At 33.0% G+C, this 16,147-nt stretch overlaps 1 protein-coding gene across 4 annotated transcripts in view; it reads right to left on the reverse strand.

The window, feature by feature from the left end:
- The window catches only part of ADK (adenosine kinase), a 498,350-nt gene that overhangs the window by 155,435 nt on the left and 326,768 nt on the right, over positions 1-16,147 (reverse strand). For all 4 annotated transcript variants that reach the window (XM_077778630.1, XM_077778632.1, XM_077778631.1 and 1 more), the window contains one exon: positions 10,803-10,973. In XM_077778630.1, the coding sequence (XP_077634756.1) occupies positions 10,803-10,973 (171 nt within the window). The remainder of the gene's footprint in view (positions 1-10,802; positions 10,974-16,147) is intronic.

Consider the following 16,147-nt stretch of genomic DNA (forward strand, 5'->3'; position numbering starts at 1 on the left):
GGGTTATGTATCTTCTTTGAAAACATCTCTTTCCACCTTCCTTGACTGATCTTTTGTTTTTTTAAACATTTACTTTTTAAATTAAAAAAAAAATTTTTTTGTATTAAATTTATTTATTTATTTTGAAGGAGACAGAGACAATACAAGTGGGGGAGGGACAGAGAGAGAGCGCGAGAGAGCGAGAGAGCGAGAGCGAGAGAGAGAGAATCCCAAGCAGGCTCTATGCTGCCAGTGTAGAGCCTAATGTGGTACTTGAACTCTAGAAACCTTAAGATCATGACCTGAGCTGAAACCAAGAGTGGGACGCTTAACCGACTGAGCCACCCAGATGCCCCTTGACTGATCTTATAATAACCTTAGATTTTGTGTATATCAAAGGCTCTTCTCACTGCTTATAGCAAAGAAAGAGGAATGGAAAGATCTAGATAACAGTATCAAGAAGGTGACTACCATTTTTTCTTGAAAGAAACAAGGCAACTTCTGTATACTTTAAAGGGAGAATTACAGTTTTAGATATAGTCCTATTATCCACATTCAGGATGGGAATACCTTGATATGAGGAAAAGAAAAACCCATTTCTTCTGTCAGAATATGGATCTGGTGACAGGCTGGCTCTCTGAAAATGTTTTGAAATCATGTATCTTAAGGACCTCAATTTGACAAAAAGATGTAAAAATTTTAAAAAATCCTCTTAGAATAAAATATTCACAGACTGAAGAGACACAGACCTTCCAAAAATTAAAAATAATACCTTTACAAAGAACAGAAAGTTTCCTAACCAAAGAAATCATCTGAGTAAAGATATATTCATGGATAGCACTTATCATATGTGGCACACCTAATTTATAGATTTATACAGATTTTCATATTGAAATAGCAAATAAGTTCCATTTTACAGATGTACAAAAAAATGACAAAATACTTCAGATAAGATAGAGTTTATCAAAGGTTATTTACAATTAAAAGCACCATTGTTTTAAATTTATTTTTAATTGTCATTTAAAAAAGAATCAAAGGCTATTAAAATGGATTTAACAGTGTAAACAAATACCAATAAAATTACCTCCCAGCTTCCACCCCCCAATAGGCAAACAGAGAAGAAAAAGCTAACCTATTCCATCTGGTTTGGTAAAAAGATATAAGAGTTTATATATATAGAGACACAACCATTATTCAGGTTTAGAAAATACGGATTCAAATACCTAAAGCCAATTTTACATTTCCTTAAAATGTTCTGATATATTCTTGCAAATAGAACTCTTGTTTTTGGCTGCATATCACTGTGCTAAACATGACTGAAGAGCTACTCAACAATAACAAAACGACCACATCAACCAACTGCAGAATTTCATTCACTGTTTTGTAACTCATTCACTGATAAAATAGATATGTTTTTAAAAAGTTAAATCATCACTCAGGAAAATGTAATTTCAGCTTTCCTGATCCATACTAGAGATTTTTAATACAGTGAATCCTCTCTGTAGGGTCAAGAGGTTTAAAATGGATTTCCCTGCAAGATAATGTACAATATGGGCATACTGCCAGCAAAAGGACTGATGAAACAGAATAGCATATAATCTTTATAAATAGAAATCATCTGTGAAATTCAAAATACTAGGTAGATGAGAGGGAGTTTTATCTAAAATGTTATCATTCTTAATCTGTCTGAAATAATTAAACTGAAATCTCCTGCCCAATTTTCAAGCTGAATTTTCTTATTCAAACTATCTTAAAGTGCATTGTATGGTGATGTGATGTTTCACTGTGGAATTAAGTGTCAATTATTGACAAAGCAGTTATTATCATGAGATAACTGACCTTATTTGAGAGTTAAGCATCCTGAGGCAAAGTTGAGTATACTTAATCCTGGCAGGTTAATTATCTAGCGATTATGGAGCCTTGAAAGGTATAACTATTAAGAACCATTTGAAAAATGACACTATTAAAAAACCCTTCTTAATTTAATAAAAATGAAAAACAAGAAAAATAATCAAATTCTTTAGTTATGCATTACTAGATAATGACCACAAGGCAGCTAGCATTAGCAGGCATCAATGGTAAAATGTACTTTATTAAGCTGATCACACGTGATTCCAGCTAACAAATAGTTGTTGCTGAAGGGAAATATTTTAAACTTTGAGGATGTCAGAAACAAATTAAAAATACACTGTAACATTTAGAGATCTTATACACTAGAGTAGTTTCAAAACTACCTTAAGAAATTATCAAATTGAAGTGTGTGGTTTAAAAGTACAACAAACAATGTAACAGGTCACCGAAATTTTGAGGTAACAGAAAAATTTGTCTCTATGCATTTCTTAATATCAGTTAAAAATAAACCATGCAAATCAAAATAAAAAAAGATGCAACTTCACATCCATTAGGATGGCTACTGTCAAAAAGAAAAAAAAGGGAAAACAATGTAAGGATATAGAGACATTGTGATTACTGTGCTTTGCTGGAGGGAATATAAATGGTATAGCTGCTAGGGAAAACCATTTGAGAGTTCCTCAAAAAGTTAAACATAAATTGTTATCAGACAATCAACAATTCCCCTTCTAGGCATATACCTAAAGGCACTGAAAACAGGTTATGCAGTTTTATGGAATGAAGTTATACAGTTATACAGAAATAGTTATACAGTTTTATGGAATGAAGTTTCTCTTTTTGGATATGGATATTCAACTGCTACAGCATGACTTGTTAAAAAGACTATTCTCCATGGAATGACCTTGGAAATTTTGTTGAAAAATCAATTATAGGTCTATTTATGGGCTATCTCTTCTATTCCATGGATCTATTTGTCTGTCTTTAGGCCAATTCCACATTGTATTGACTACTATATAGTCTTAATTTTTTAAAAATGTTTATTTCTGAGAGAGAGAGAGAGAGAGAGAGAGAGAGAGAAAGCACACGAGTGGTGGAGGTGCAGAGAGTGGGAGACACAGAATCTGAAGCAGGCTCCAGGTACTGAGCTGTCAGCACAGAGTCTGACGCAGGGCTCAAACTCACAGACTGTGAGATCATGACCTGAGCCAAAGTCAGATGCTCAACCAACTGAGCCACCCAGGCACCCCAATTACCGTAGTTTTAAAGGGTAAGTCTTGAAACCATGTACTGTAGGTCCTCTGATTTTTTCCCCCCAAAGTTGGTCTGGACTATTCTAGTCCAGGGCTTTTCCATATGAATTTTAGAATAAGTTTGTTGACTTCTACTGAAAAAAATCCTGCTAGGATTTTGATTAAATTATGTTGGATCCATACACCAATTTGAGAACTGACACTTAATAATAGTCTTAAAATCCACGAACACGTTATTTATCTCCATTTAATTCTTTAACTTTTCTCAACAATGTTTTGTAGTGTTTAATAAACAGGTTTTGTACATCTTTTCATATTCACCCAAAATCTGTCATATATTTTTAATAGTATTTTAATTTATTTCTTAAAGTTTCATTTATTTAAGTAATCTCTACACCCCACATGGGGCTTGAACTCATGACCTTGAGATCAAGAATCACATGGTCTGGAGAGCTAGTCAGGCATCCTGGTATCAGAAATAGTATTTTTAGGGGCGCCTGGGTGGCTTAGTCGGTTGAGCGTCCGACTTTCGCTTAGGTCATGATCTCGCGGTTCGTGGGTTCGAGCCCCGCGTTGGGCTCTGTGCTGACTGCCAGCTCAGAGCCTGGAGCCTGTTTCAGTCTGTGACTCCCTCTCTCTCTGACCCTCCCCTGCTCACACTGTCTCTCTCTCTCTCCTAGAAATAAATAAAACATAAAAAAATTTAAAAAAAAATAGTATTTTTAAATATCAATTTCTAAGTGTTTCCAAAAGAAACCCAATTATGGCGTTTGATAATAGAGACAATTTTACTTCTTCCTTTCTAATCCAGGATGATTTTCATGTCTTATCGGCATTGTAAAATGTTTAATAGAAGTTGAGTGAATATCCTTATTTTGTTTCTGATCCTATAAGGAAAATATTTAGTCTTTCATCAACAAGTATGATGTTAGCTGTCCATTTTTTTTTTATAGATGTCCTTTGTTGGACTGTATAAGTTTCTTTCTATTCTTGGTATTCGGAGGGCTTTTCTCAGGAATGGATGTTGGATTTCATCAAATATTTTCTCTGTCTCTATTCAGATGATCATGTTTCCTTCTTAGTTTTACTAAGGTGGATTATATTGATTGAGTTTATAATGTTAAAGCGACTCTGCATTCCTGGTCAAGATGATTATCCTTTATAAATATATTGTTGGGTTTGATTTGCTAAACTTGTCTAAAGAATTTTTACATCTATTTTTTATGAGGAATATTGGTCTGTAACTTTTTCCTTTAATTCTGATTTTGATACTGTTTCTTCTTCAACAGTCTGGGATAGTTTATAATAACAGTATAGGACTGTCATTATATCTTCCTTAAATGTGTGCTAGAACTCAACACTGAAGCAATCTGGTACTTAAATTTTCTTTGTGGGAAGGGTTTTAAGTAAAAATTCAAGTTCTTTAATAGATAACTTGAATAGCCCTATTTCTATTTCTTCTTGAGTGTGCTTTGGTACCTATGTTTTTCAAAGAATCTGTCCAATACATACAGGTTGTCAATTATATTGGAATAATATTGTTAGGAGGAACCACAGTAGCTTCTACTCTTGTCTAGTTTGCCCCATTAGTGTTCCGAGTACTCTATCTGGAGCCTCATGAATTATGAGGTTATTAACTCTGTCCCAAGGAATGAGAATGATTACAGGCTCTACGTATACTCTGAGGATTGTTCCCTCCATTCTTTTCAGGTGGTTCCCAGCCTTGAATAGTTTCCTGACAAATATATGCTGATTAGTTCTCAGCTGAAGATTTGGGTGGGACTCTGCAAATCTGTGTTCTCTCTCTATGAAGCTTTCTTCTCTGGTACTATGGCTTACAAACTCTAGCTGTCCAGTTGTTAGATTTCATGAATGTTGAGCTCCATCTCTTCAACTCAAAATAGACTCCCAATGGGGTGCCTGGGTAGCTCAGTAGGTTAAGCGTCTGACTTTAGCTCAGGTCATGATCTCATAGCTTGTGAGTTCGAGCCCTGTGTCAGACTGTGTTGACAGCCTGGAGTCTGGAGCCTGCTTCAGATTCTGTGTCTCCGTCTCTCTCTGCCCCTCCCCCACTCACACTGTCTCTCTCAAAAATAAATAAACATTTAAAAAAAAGAAAGACTGCTAAGAGGGTTCCCCTCTTTGTTTTATGGCCTGGAAGTTCTCTCCAAGCAGTAAGCTTAAGTAATCATAGAGATCACTTCATTTACTTCTTGTCTCACAGGGATCAATGTGAAGAGAGAACCTTGGTGGAGAAGGCATTTTAAAAGTTTTAATATGACAGTTAATCAGGAAAGCTTTAAAGCATCATTAGTAGTGTATAGCCTTCTGAAAATAAGAGCCAAGTGTGTTTTGTTTTGCTGTTAACAATTTTTTATTTATTAAAGAATTAAAATTAATTTATTTTTAATTTATGTCCAAGTTTGTTAGTATATAGTGCAATAATTTCAGGAGTAGAATCCAGTGATTCATCCCTATATATAATACCCAGTGCTCATCCCAACAAGTGTCTTCCTTAATGTCCCTTGCCCATTTAGTCCATATTCGCACTCACAACCCCTCCGGCAACTCTCAGTTTGTTCTCAATATTTAAGAGTCTCTTATGTTTTGTTCCCCTCCTTGTTTTTATATCATTTTTGCTTCCCTTCCCTTATGTTCACCTGTTTTGTATCTTATATTCCACATATGAGTGAAGTCATATGATATTTGTCTTTATCTGATTAATTTTGGTTAGCATAATACACTCTAGTGTCATCTGCGTTGTTGCAAATGGCAAGATTTCATTCTTTTGATTGCTGCTGTTGACAATTTGAAAATTTATAGTAAGCACAGATTTGATTGCTGTTTCTGGGGTAAGAGGGAGAAAGAAAGATAAAACAAAACTATTTGCATGCCCTGAGAAATCTATTTTCTACTTCATTGCATTTTATCCTGGGGTGCCTGGATAGCTTAGTCGCTTTAAGCTTTCAACTTTGGGTCAGGTCATGATCTCGCAGTTCATGAGTTCAAGCCCTGCATCAGGCTCTGCACTGACAGCATGGAACTTGGTTTTGATCTTGTGTCTCCCCCTGCTCCCCTCTGCCTCAAAAATAAACATTAAAAAAAATAGAAATACAATGTCTCTTTTTTTTCCCCTGGAGACCTAAAGATGGTTTATTACTATTATTCAAGGAGAACAATGAGAGATGAGATTAAAGGAAAAAAAAAACCCCAATGACACACTTGTTTTTTATAATCAAATATTGAATCATTTACCTTTATCCTTATTAAATTTCATCAATCAACTGATATCTCCAGTCTATTAAAGTTTTCAAAAGTCTCATTTTGACATTCAACTTACTTGATATTTGTTAAAGTATTGCATTATTTGCATTCTCTGCAAATACAGCTTTATCTGAATCGCTGACAGCTGAGAAAAGCTCAGAGTAAACACTGAAGTGTATCATTAGAAATCTATTTATTTATCAGCAGACTTTTTGAGACTGGTTCAAGAAAACACCAAATATATCTAATTGTCCCACATCCAATATTTATTTATTTTCTTGGGTAGCTCAATTGGTTAAGCATTTCTGCTCAGGTCATGATCCCATGGTTTGTGAGTTCAAGCCCTGCATTGGGCTCTCTGCTGTCAGTACAGAGCCTGCTGCGGATGCTCTGTCTCCGTGTCTCTGCTTCTCTCCCATGCATGTGCACACACTTTCTCTCTCAAAAATAAACATAAAAAAAAGTGAAAATTTATCCAGACATGACTTGTAGCTTGTCATTTTACAACTTCCTCTTATAGGTAGGGAAAAATGATTGTTTTAATGATCTATACTATATATAGATTATAATAGTATAATATCTCTACTATTCTATAAGTCCTAGTCTAACTTTACTAGTTGGTAGAATCAGTCATTTAAACAATGGGGCAAAAAATATCTAAGATAAAATCTCACCATTCTATTTTAAGTGTTCACTTCAGTGACATTAAGTACATTCATAATGCTGTGCAACCATTGCCATTTATCCATTTCCAGACCTTTTTTGTTATCTCATATAGAAGCTTTGTACTCATTAAAAATAACTCCCACTTCCTCCAGTGCATGGCAACCAGTATTCTACTGTCTGTCTCTATGAATTTGACTAAGTACCTCATGTAAGTGGAGCCCTTATAGGAAAATCCAGATGTCTGTGTATGGCTTATTTCACTTAACATTTTCAAGGTCTATTCATGTTGTATCATGTATCAGAGTTTCATTTCTTTTTAAGGATGAATAGTATTTCATGGGGCGCCTGGGTGGCTTAGTCGGTTAAGCGTCCGACTTTCGCTTGGGTCATGATCTTGCGGTTCGTGGGTTCAAGCCCCGNAAAAAAAAAAATTAAAAAAAAAAGGATGAATAGTATTTCATTTTATGTATATATATACCACATTTTATCTATTCATTCGTTGAGGAACTTTTTGTTTCCAACTTTTGGCTATTGGGTATAATGCTGCCATAAATATTGGCATACAAGTACTTCAATCACTGCTTTTAGGACTTCTGGGTATATACCTATTAGTAGAATTGCTGGATCATATGGTAATAATTCTGTTTAACATTTTGAGGAACCACCAAATTGTTTTCCACAGCAGCAGCAGCACCATTTTACATTCCAACCAGTAATGCAAAAGGGTTCCAATTTCTCCACCTCCTTGGCAATATTTTTTTCCTCTCCATATATTTGAAAATAACCATCCTAAATGTATATTTAGTGGTATCTTATTTTGGTCTTCTCTAATGATTAGTGATGGTGAGCATCTTTTCATGTGCTTACGCAGCCATTTGTATATCTTCTTTGGAGAAGTGTTTAAGTCCTTTGACAATTTATGAATTGGGTTGTTTTCTCCTTGTTGAGATATATATTCTAGATGTTAATTCCTTACCAGATATATCACTACCAAATATTTCCTCTCATTCCCAGGGCTTTTACTTTATTAAAAATTTTTTTCAAGTTTTTATTTAAATTCCAGTCAGTTAACATAGGGTGTAATATAATATTAGTTTTAGGTGTACATTATAGTGATTCAGTACTTCATAGTGGCCTTGTAGAATGAATTTGCAAGTCTTTTTTCCTTTTCTAGTTTTTAAAATAGTTTGAGAAGAATAGGTGTTAACTTATCTTCTTTAAATATTTGGTAGAATTTGTTTGTGAAGCCATCTGGCCCTGGATTTTTGTTTTTTATTTTCTTTATTGCTGATGCAATTTCTTTGCTGGTTACCAATCTGTTAAAGTTTTCTTTCTTCCTGTTTCAGTTTTGGTAGTTTATATGTTTCTAGGAAAGACAGAGAGAGAGAGACAGCGTGAGCAGGGGAGGGTCAGAGAGAGAGGGAGACACAGACTCTGAAACAGGCTCCAGGCTCTGAGCTGGCAGTCAGCACAGAGCCCGACGCGGGGCTGGAACCCACGAACCGCGAGATCATGACCCAAGAGAAAGTAGGACGCTTAACTGACTAAGCCACACAGGCGCCCCGGAATTTATCCATTTCTTAATGATTGTCCAACTATTATTGGCATATAGTTTTTTCATCATATTCTAACTATCTGAATTTCTGTGGTATTGGTTGTTATTTCTCCTCTCTCATTTGTAATTTTATATATTTGGGTCCTTTTTCTTCTCTTTTTGATAAGTCTGGCTAGAGGTTTATCAATTTTAGTTATTTTTTCAAAGAAGTAGCTTGTGGTTTCATTGATCTGTTCTATTTTTTTTTTTTTTAGTTTCTATATCATTTATTTCTACTCTAATCTTTATTATATACTTTTTTCTTATGGCTTTAGGCTTCACTTTCTTGATAGTGTCCTTTGATGCACAAAAGTTTTTAATTTTGATGAAGTCCAATTATTTTGTCTTGCTCTTGCTGTGCATTTGGAGACTCTTTTCTTTTTTAAAGTGAAGGCCATTTTGATATCATCAGCATTTTCTGCAAACCTAATAATCTTGGGCCTCTGTTCTTTTCTATTCTTCTAAGTCTATGCCAAGCTTTTAGCATTCTTCTCTGGTTCTATAAATGCTTTCCATCTTTTTTACACGTGTTTAGCAAATGTGAGCTCCTATTAAAGAATTTTCTGTGTGCTTTGCAATGTTTTGTTTTTAAGGCTCCTCCCCATTTTCTTCCCAGTTATGGTCATTTGATATTATAAAGTCAGAATTGAATTTTTGATGGTATTCAATTGTCTCAGGTTGTCTTTAATTCTAAAGTCTATTCTTTGAAATGATATATTTTTTTAAAGTTTTAAAAATTTGTCTTCTTAAAGTAAAAGCATATATTTCAAAATTTCCAGTCTCATTTTTTCTGACCACAAAGAACTCTGAGTTCAAATGTCAATTTCTCCCAAGGATTCTCAGACAACCATACTCATTACCAATTTTTACATGTTATTTTAAAAGACCAGATTAACACTTTTCCTAATTACTTCCTTTATCCTACAGAAAATAAAATCTGTAATAAAGGAAATGTGAAATGTAGATTTTAATCAAATGAGACTTCCAGCAGATACATAGGAGTTCAAGGCTATTACCACTATTTCTTGGCACTATGTCAGTTTGTGAATCATCAAGTAGTTCCTTCAAAGTGTCTTTGAAGATATTCACACCATATTATTTTCTATAAATCACCAACGGGATCTCAGAAATTATATCCACATCAAATTTATTTTATTCTATAGAGACAACAGTTATCTTATTTAGATACAAAATCAGTGAATATAGTCAAACTGCATTGTAACTATAGAATTCAGATCAAAATGGACTTCTGGGATAGTTAGTATAATATGTTCACTTTACACATGAAGACCTGAGGTTCATGAAGGTTAAGTGATACTGCCCAGGTCACAAGAAGATATACTGAAGGTCTTTCTCTTTCTCTCTCTCTCTCTCTCTCTCTCGTTATGGATGCTCAAAGTCTACAGGTTAAACAAAAGCTGTAAGTACTAAATGAGCAAAAAAAATTATTTTCCACTAATTTAGAATGAAAGAAAGTATAACCTCAGTAAGCAAAAAAGCTATAAAAGTTTAAATTAAACCCCATTTTCTCACCTTCAAATACAACAAATATTAGCAAAAATGATATTAATAAGAAATTTAATACAAATTATATCAACATTTACTTGTAATTTATCAAATAGATTCCCACTTTGAATAAATACTTAAATTCATAAAATATTAGTTTTAGACCAAATGCCCCTTACCTTAAGCCATGAAAACTTTAGAGGAAAATATTATTTTACTGGTCAGAAAACAAGTAAGTTGATGTGAAGGGATCCGGATGAAGGGAGGAGTTGACCAAAAGGGGTGATGTTTAGAGTGATTTTAATCTTGATTGTGTTCATGGCTACATGTCAGGTATATATTTGCAAAAGTTCATAGGAATGTACAGTAAAATTTAATTTTACTATACGTAAATCATAAAGTTCAATAATCTAACCCATTAAAAAACCTTTTTTCATGATGGAAATTAGTATATACGAGAGGAAATACTAAAACTACTGAATAAGAGGGGTCCAAACTCAAACCATTTTGTTGTGCAATTTTCAATTCTATTTATGCAAATATTTCAGTTTTTATTGAGATATTTCTAAACTTATACACAACCCCCCCCAAAAAAAAGAAAAAGAAAAAAGAAAACAAACAACACACACAAAAACAAAAACAAAAAAAAACCCCAAACCACCAGGTACTTATTTTTTTAAAAAGTAACTCACCGTCTCATTTCCAAAAAGTATGTCAACATAAGGCATAACTTTCATCAATGCTTCCTTGTAGAACTGACTAATAAATGGTGCAGACAGATTCAAAGTAAAAATTCTGTTGTTTTCAGAAGCGTGGTTAGCCACTTTTAATACCGACTCTGGGGAAACTGTAAGAAAAAAGCCCTGGATAAAGAAAAAAAGGAGGAGAAATTAAAAATGCCATCTCCACAGAGTCATTCTTAGATTAAAAGCAATCTATAAAAAATGTAAAAGTCTATATAATATAAACTTTAAAATACAGTTATAAAATGCAAGGCAGAAAATAGCAACATCTGATTAGAAGAAAAATCTATCATATGAGTACAATATGCTTAATATGTGCCATTATGTCAGAGTATAACACATAACTTTCATACTAGATTTGTATACTCAATATGATAAGAATTCTGGGAATCCACATAAGAAAAAAATATTTCAAAGCCCTATTCAATAAAATAATTACATTTAAAATAAAGAAATAGTAATGAAGGCAGACTGGATCCTTCTAGCTTCTTACAAACTGTGGATTCTTATAAATGACATTATGTTTATTAAAAAATGAAACTAGTTTCCTAAGATCATAGCTTGTTATCTCATGAAACACCTCAAAGGAATTTTTTAGGCAGATTCTGAATTAGAAATTTCAAATAATGAGAAAATAATTCAGTAATAACAGAAAAATATTATAATTAAAATTTTATGTCAGGAAAGCTAAATTTTAAAATGCTCCTTTTCTATATCTTAAACATTAATACAAGTCTCTTAAAAATACATTTATGCTTTCTAGATAAAAGAAAGTATAAGCAAAGACATGGATGCTTACATAGGAAATTGGTTTGAATGATGCACAAGTGAGTGAAGGAATACACAAAGAGCAACAGAAGATAAAAGTCGGAAAGGCCAGCTGAGTTAAGAACATAAAAGGCCTTGAGTGGCAGGTCAGGACATGGTGTGGGGACAGATGATAGGTAATGAAGCTTTCCTTGAATGAAAGGAATAACAGCCTTGTACAAAAATTCAAAGGAAAGTTAATCTGGACAGCAAAATTCAGCAACAGTTAACAGAGGAACAGAAAATCATAAAGGAGAGAGCAAGAGGAAGGCAAATGAAGTTAGTAGAAGTGATGACAGAGAAATCCAACAAGGGAAATTTCAAGAAGATACTTAAAGGTACCCAAAACTATCAATGAGTAGAGAAAGAAAGTATGAACAAAAGCTACTGGATTTGATGATTAAGAAAATGTGCGTATGGTGTAAAGGTAAAAAAAAAAAAAAGCTGTTAAAGAAAGAATGATAAGAAAGCAGAGGTAAAGACTAGAAATTATTTTGAAAGGTTTATCAATGAAAAACAATAGAATCATCTGAAAAACAGGCAAAATAGGTAAGCGAATTAATGTTCCCCAGGACAGCTTATATTTGATGATGCTTAGATTCAAATGACCACAGAAAATGCCCCTAGTTTGAATAGGTAATAGAAAAGAGAAGAGAAGAAAAACATTTTAGTGGAGGGAAGACTGGGACAGTTGTTTTTAAGAACAGGGAAAATTTGAGCATTTTTACTCTTCAACAAGAAGGATCAATGGGAGAAACAGAAGAATGAAGAAGACAGAGGATGATTAGACAGAACAAGAAACCAGAGGAAGAAAAGGCAATGGGAACAAGAAGGAAAGAAGACCTAACCTGTAAATGTAAGAAATAACCTTGAAAATGTAAGGAAACTTCTTTTAAAATTACAAAACGGTTACTGAAAATACTCAATTACAACTGAGGGACTAACCACTTCCATCGTGCAAACTCGAAAAAGTTTAGAAAGAAAAAAAACTTTTTCTATTACTTAAAAATTAGAATTTTAAAAGAACACTAAAAAATTAATTTTGAGGCGGGAGTCATGTATACTTGAATTTGAAGGGTTTATTGCCCTTATAAATTCAGATATTGAATTTTACCGTATAATTGTCTCATTACTTAAAATACTGCTAATGAAATTTTAATACAAACGTTTCCCTATTATAATAACATATTTTTACAATATTTAAAAAACTCTATTTCATTAACTTTTTACCAATATTCAACTGTTCTAAAAGGTAACAAATCTTAAGTCTTAGGTAACATTGTTTTTTAAATGTTTTCACCTTACTTTTTTAACCAACTACTATGTCACTTGCAAACTATGAACATCCAAGCTGTTTCCTTTGCTATTTTTGTCATTTAGAGAATTAAAATGAACAGTTTATATAGCATCTTGTCTCCATAGTAATATGTATGTACTTGGTTTTTAGTCTTTCATTTAATGAGGAGCATTTAAAGCTAACCCCCCTCCCAATTCTCCCCAAACTATTCCAGCATGAAATAAAAACCTCCCAGAGCTAGCATTCTGCCAGCTGTGGATTAACCACAGACAGCCATAGAATGGTCTACACAAATAGTAACCTGGTCAAATAATTAGGCTTCTCACCAACTTCAGACTGAAAATTTGATCTGTGCTAAAAAACATCTGATTGTAATTTAAGGTACTGAACAGTACGCCCCTGGAGTCTAAATTTGGCCTCATTCCAAATGTGTGTATGTTGTGTGAATGTTTTACTTTAAAATGCAACACAAGAGTATTGTGATGTGGACAATATAACTTCCATTTTGTTCACTGTATAAAGAATATACAAAAACTATCAGTTTTTAGATGAGGAAAATTCACAATTTAAATTAATTCCATTTTTGAATAGTCTCTTGTTTTACTTTAAGTAAATATTTAGTATTTAAACAATTTAGGATTTGTGTTCTGTTATAGTGCAAAGACTTAAAACTGATGCCAACCATAATTCTTCTTCCTTGATTTATATTCTTTGCTAGGCCATATGTTTTAGACTATATTATCACCAAATATAAAAACAGTACCATTATAAAAAATTTTTTTTCAAGTGTCAGATTTGCAATAAAAGCAGGCCAATAGTTTACATGGCTATAGTTTAGAGAAATATTCTATATAATCAATAAAATCTTATGGTTTTTCTAATTAGGGATTTCAGTTTATACAATTAATTCTATTACAATTAATCTTATTACTTTTTGTCCCTATGAGCAACCAAAAGCAAAGCAGATTCTAACACTTAAGAAATCTGATAATATTAATCAATATTGAGAGTGAAACAAGATGATTTTGTCCATTAAAATGGAAAAGAAAACAGAGCAAAAAGGCAGGAGAGTGAGAGGGATGGGGAAAGACTAAGGTGGTGCCAAAGAACCATTTTAGCATAGCCAGAATTAATGCTTAGAAATCTCAAATATATGTGTTTGAACAGTGTGGGTCCACTAATGCATGGATTTTTTTTTTTTTGGATAAATACAGTACAGTCCTATAAATATATTTTTTCCTTATAATTTTCTTTTTTTAAGGTTTATTTATTTATTTTGAGAGAGAGAGAAAGAGAAAGAGAGGAAGGGAGAGAGAGCGCCAGCAGGGGAGGGGAGAGAGAGAGAGAGAGAGAGAGAGAGAGAAACAGAATGTGCTCCATTCTGTCAGCACAGAGCCTGATGTGGGGTTCTAACTCACAAACTGTGACATCATGACCTGAGCCAAAGTCAAGAGTCAGATGCTCTGAGCCCCTCAAGTGCCCAGTGTAATTTTATTAATATATTTTATTTTCCCCAGCTTACTTGATTGTAATATATATTTAATAGACTGTTTATGTTATAAGTAAAGCTTCTGGTCAATAGTAGTTAACTACTATTAGTTGTTAAGTTTTGGGTCAGTCAAAAATTATACACAAATTTTTTACTGTGTTAGGGGTTGGCACCCCCTAGCTTCTGCGTTCTTCAAGAATCAATTGTACATAAATTTGTCATCCAACTACTCTAAGGATTTCTCTGTGTAGTTTAACTACTACACAGAAGAATGTAAGAAATCAAACTGTTCAATATACTAAAAGATAAGGAAAGGAATTGCTCTTCTTGCTCTTTACCAGTATATACCTTAATTCAGGACAATCATTTGGGGCTCTTTTTAACTGTCTTTACCTAAAAGCACAAATTTCTTTTTATTATCTCCATTAACAATTACCTGAGGAATAGATGTGTGTGTTGTGTGCACGTATGCATGTACATTGTAAATTTTGAGGATCTGTAACTCTTGAAAGTATAAAAATATTGATTAAAAAGAGACTAAAGCTATAGAGTAACCATGTCTTATAATGATCAATTCTGAATACAAAGTGATACAGGGAGAAAAAAGACCTTTTGTTTAGAAAAATACTCTTAATTCGAATAGAACAGGGTAGAAATATTATTTTGAAACATTCAAAACTGTCTATTTTGAACCTAGTTGGGTCTATCTACACACACATATGCATAAAATTTCACAAACAGTAGTAGTAGATATAGTTCAGTACCCCTTTGAGTTTCATCTATAAATAATGAGTAAGCACTGGATTTTGACTAAAGGTTAAAAACTTGTAATTTAGTTTCCTTTCTTGCAAATACAGAACTATATAAATTCTAGTTTGATTAAACAGTTTTCTTTTTCTTTCTTAAAAAACATAGACAATCTATAATAAAACAGAAGTAAGTATCAAATTCTGGAGGGGGAATGACTTTTGAGCCTAAAGAGAAAAGATTATCTACAGATTTGCTAGAGAAAAATTAAGACTTTCAGTTGATTCTCTTCCAGTCTTAGGAGGGGTAAATAAAAGCAAACAAAAGACCAGGAAAAATGTCTACAGTAAATATGACAAAGAGTTAATATCTTTAGTCTATAAAGAACTTTAAAAAGAGAGTAAAAGTTAAACACTGGACACCAATATGAGCCACGAACATAAAAAAGCATTCCATTAAAAGAAACATACTAGTAAATAAGTATATAGACAAGTAATCCTCTCTAGCAATTAAAGAAATAACATAGTGAAGAAAGGTTCTTCAATGATGAAGAAAGGTTGGTGAAATTAATATACTACTACTGCTGGTGGGAAGGCAACTAACATGGCTTTTCAGAAAATTATTTGAATATACACATGAGGAACCATAAACAAATTCATACTTTTTGACCCAATAATTCTATTTCTGAGAGTCTACTTTAAGGAAATAATCCAAAATATGGGAAAACATACATTTATAAACATATCAGTATACAATTTCTTTAACTGAAAACCTGAAATAATATCATATTAATATATTAATAGAAAATAATAATAATATTTTACTGAAATAATATAAATGCTTAATGACAGAGGAACAAATAATCAAGAAAGAACTGGCATATATACCCATGCAAAATCTGGATGTTGATCATTTAGAATGTGGCTAGTTCAGAAAAAAATGTGGCTAGTTCAA

Source organism: Crocuta crocuta, unplaced genomic scaffold, assembly GCF_008692635.1.
Source record: "Crocuta crocuta isolate KB4526 unplaced genomic scaffold, BGI_CrCroc_1.0 scaffold167, whole genome shotgun sequence".
NCBI classification, from domain to species: Eukaryota; Metazoa; Chordata; class Mammalia; order Carnivora; family Hyaenidae; genus Crocuta; species Crocuta crocuta.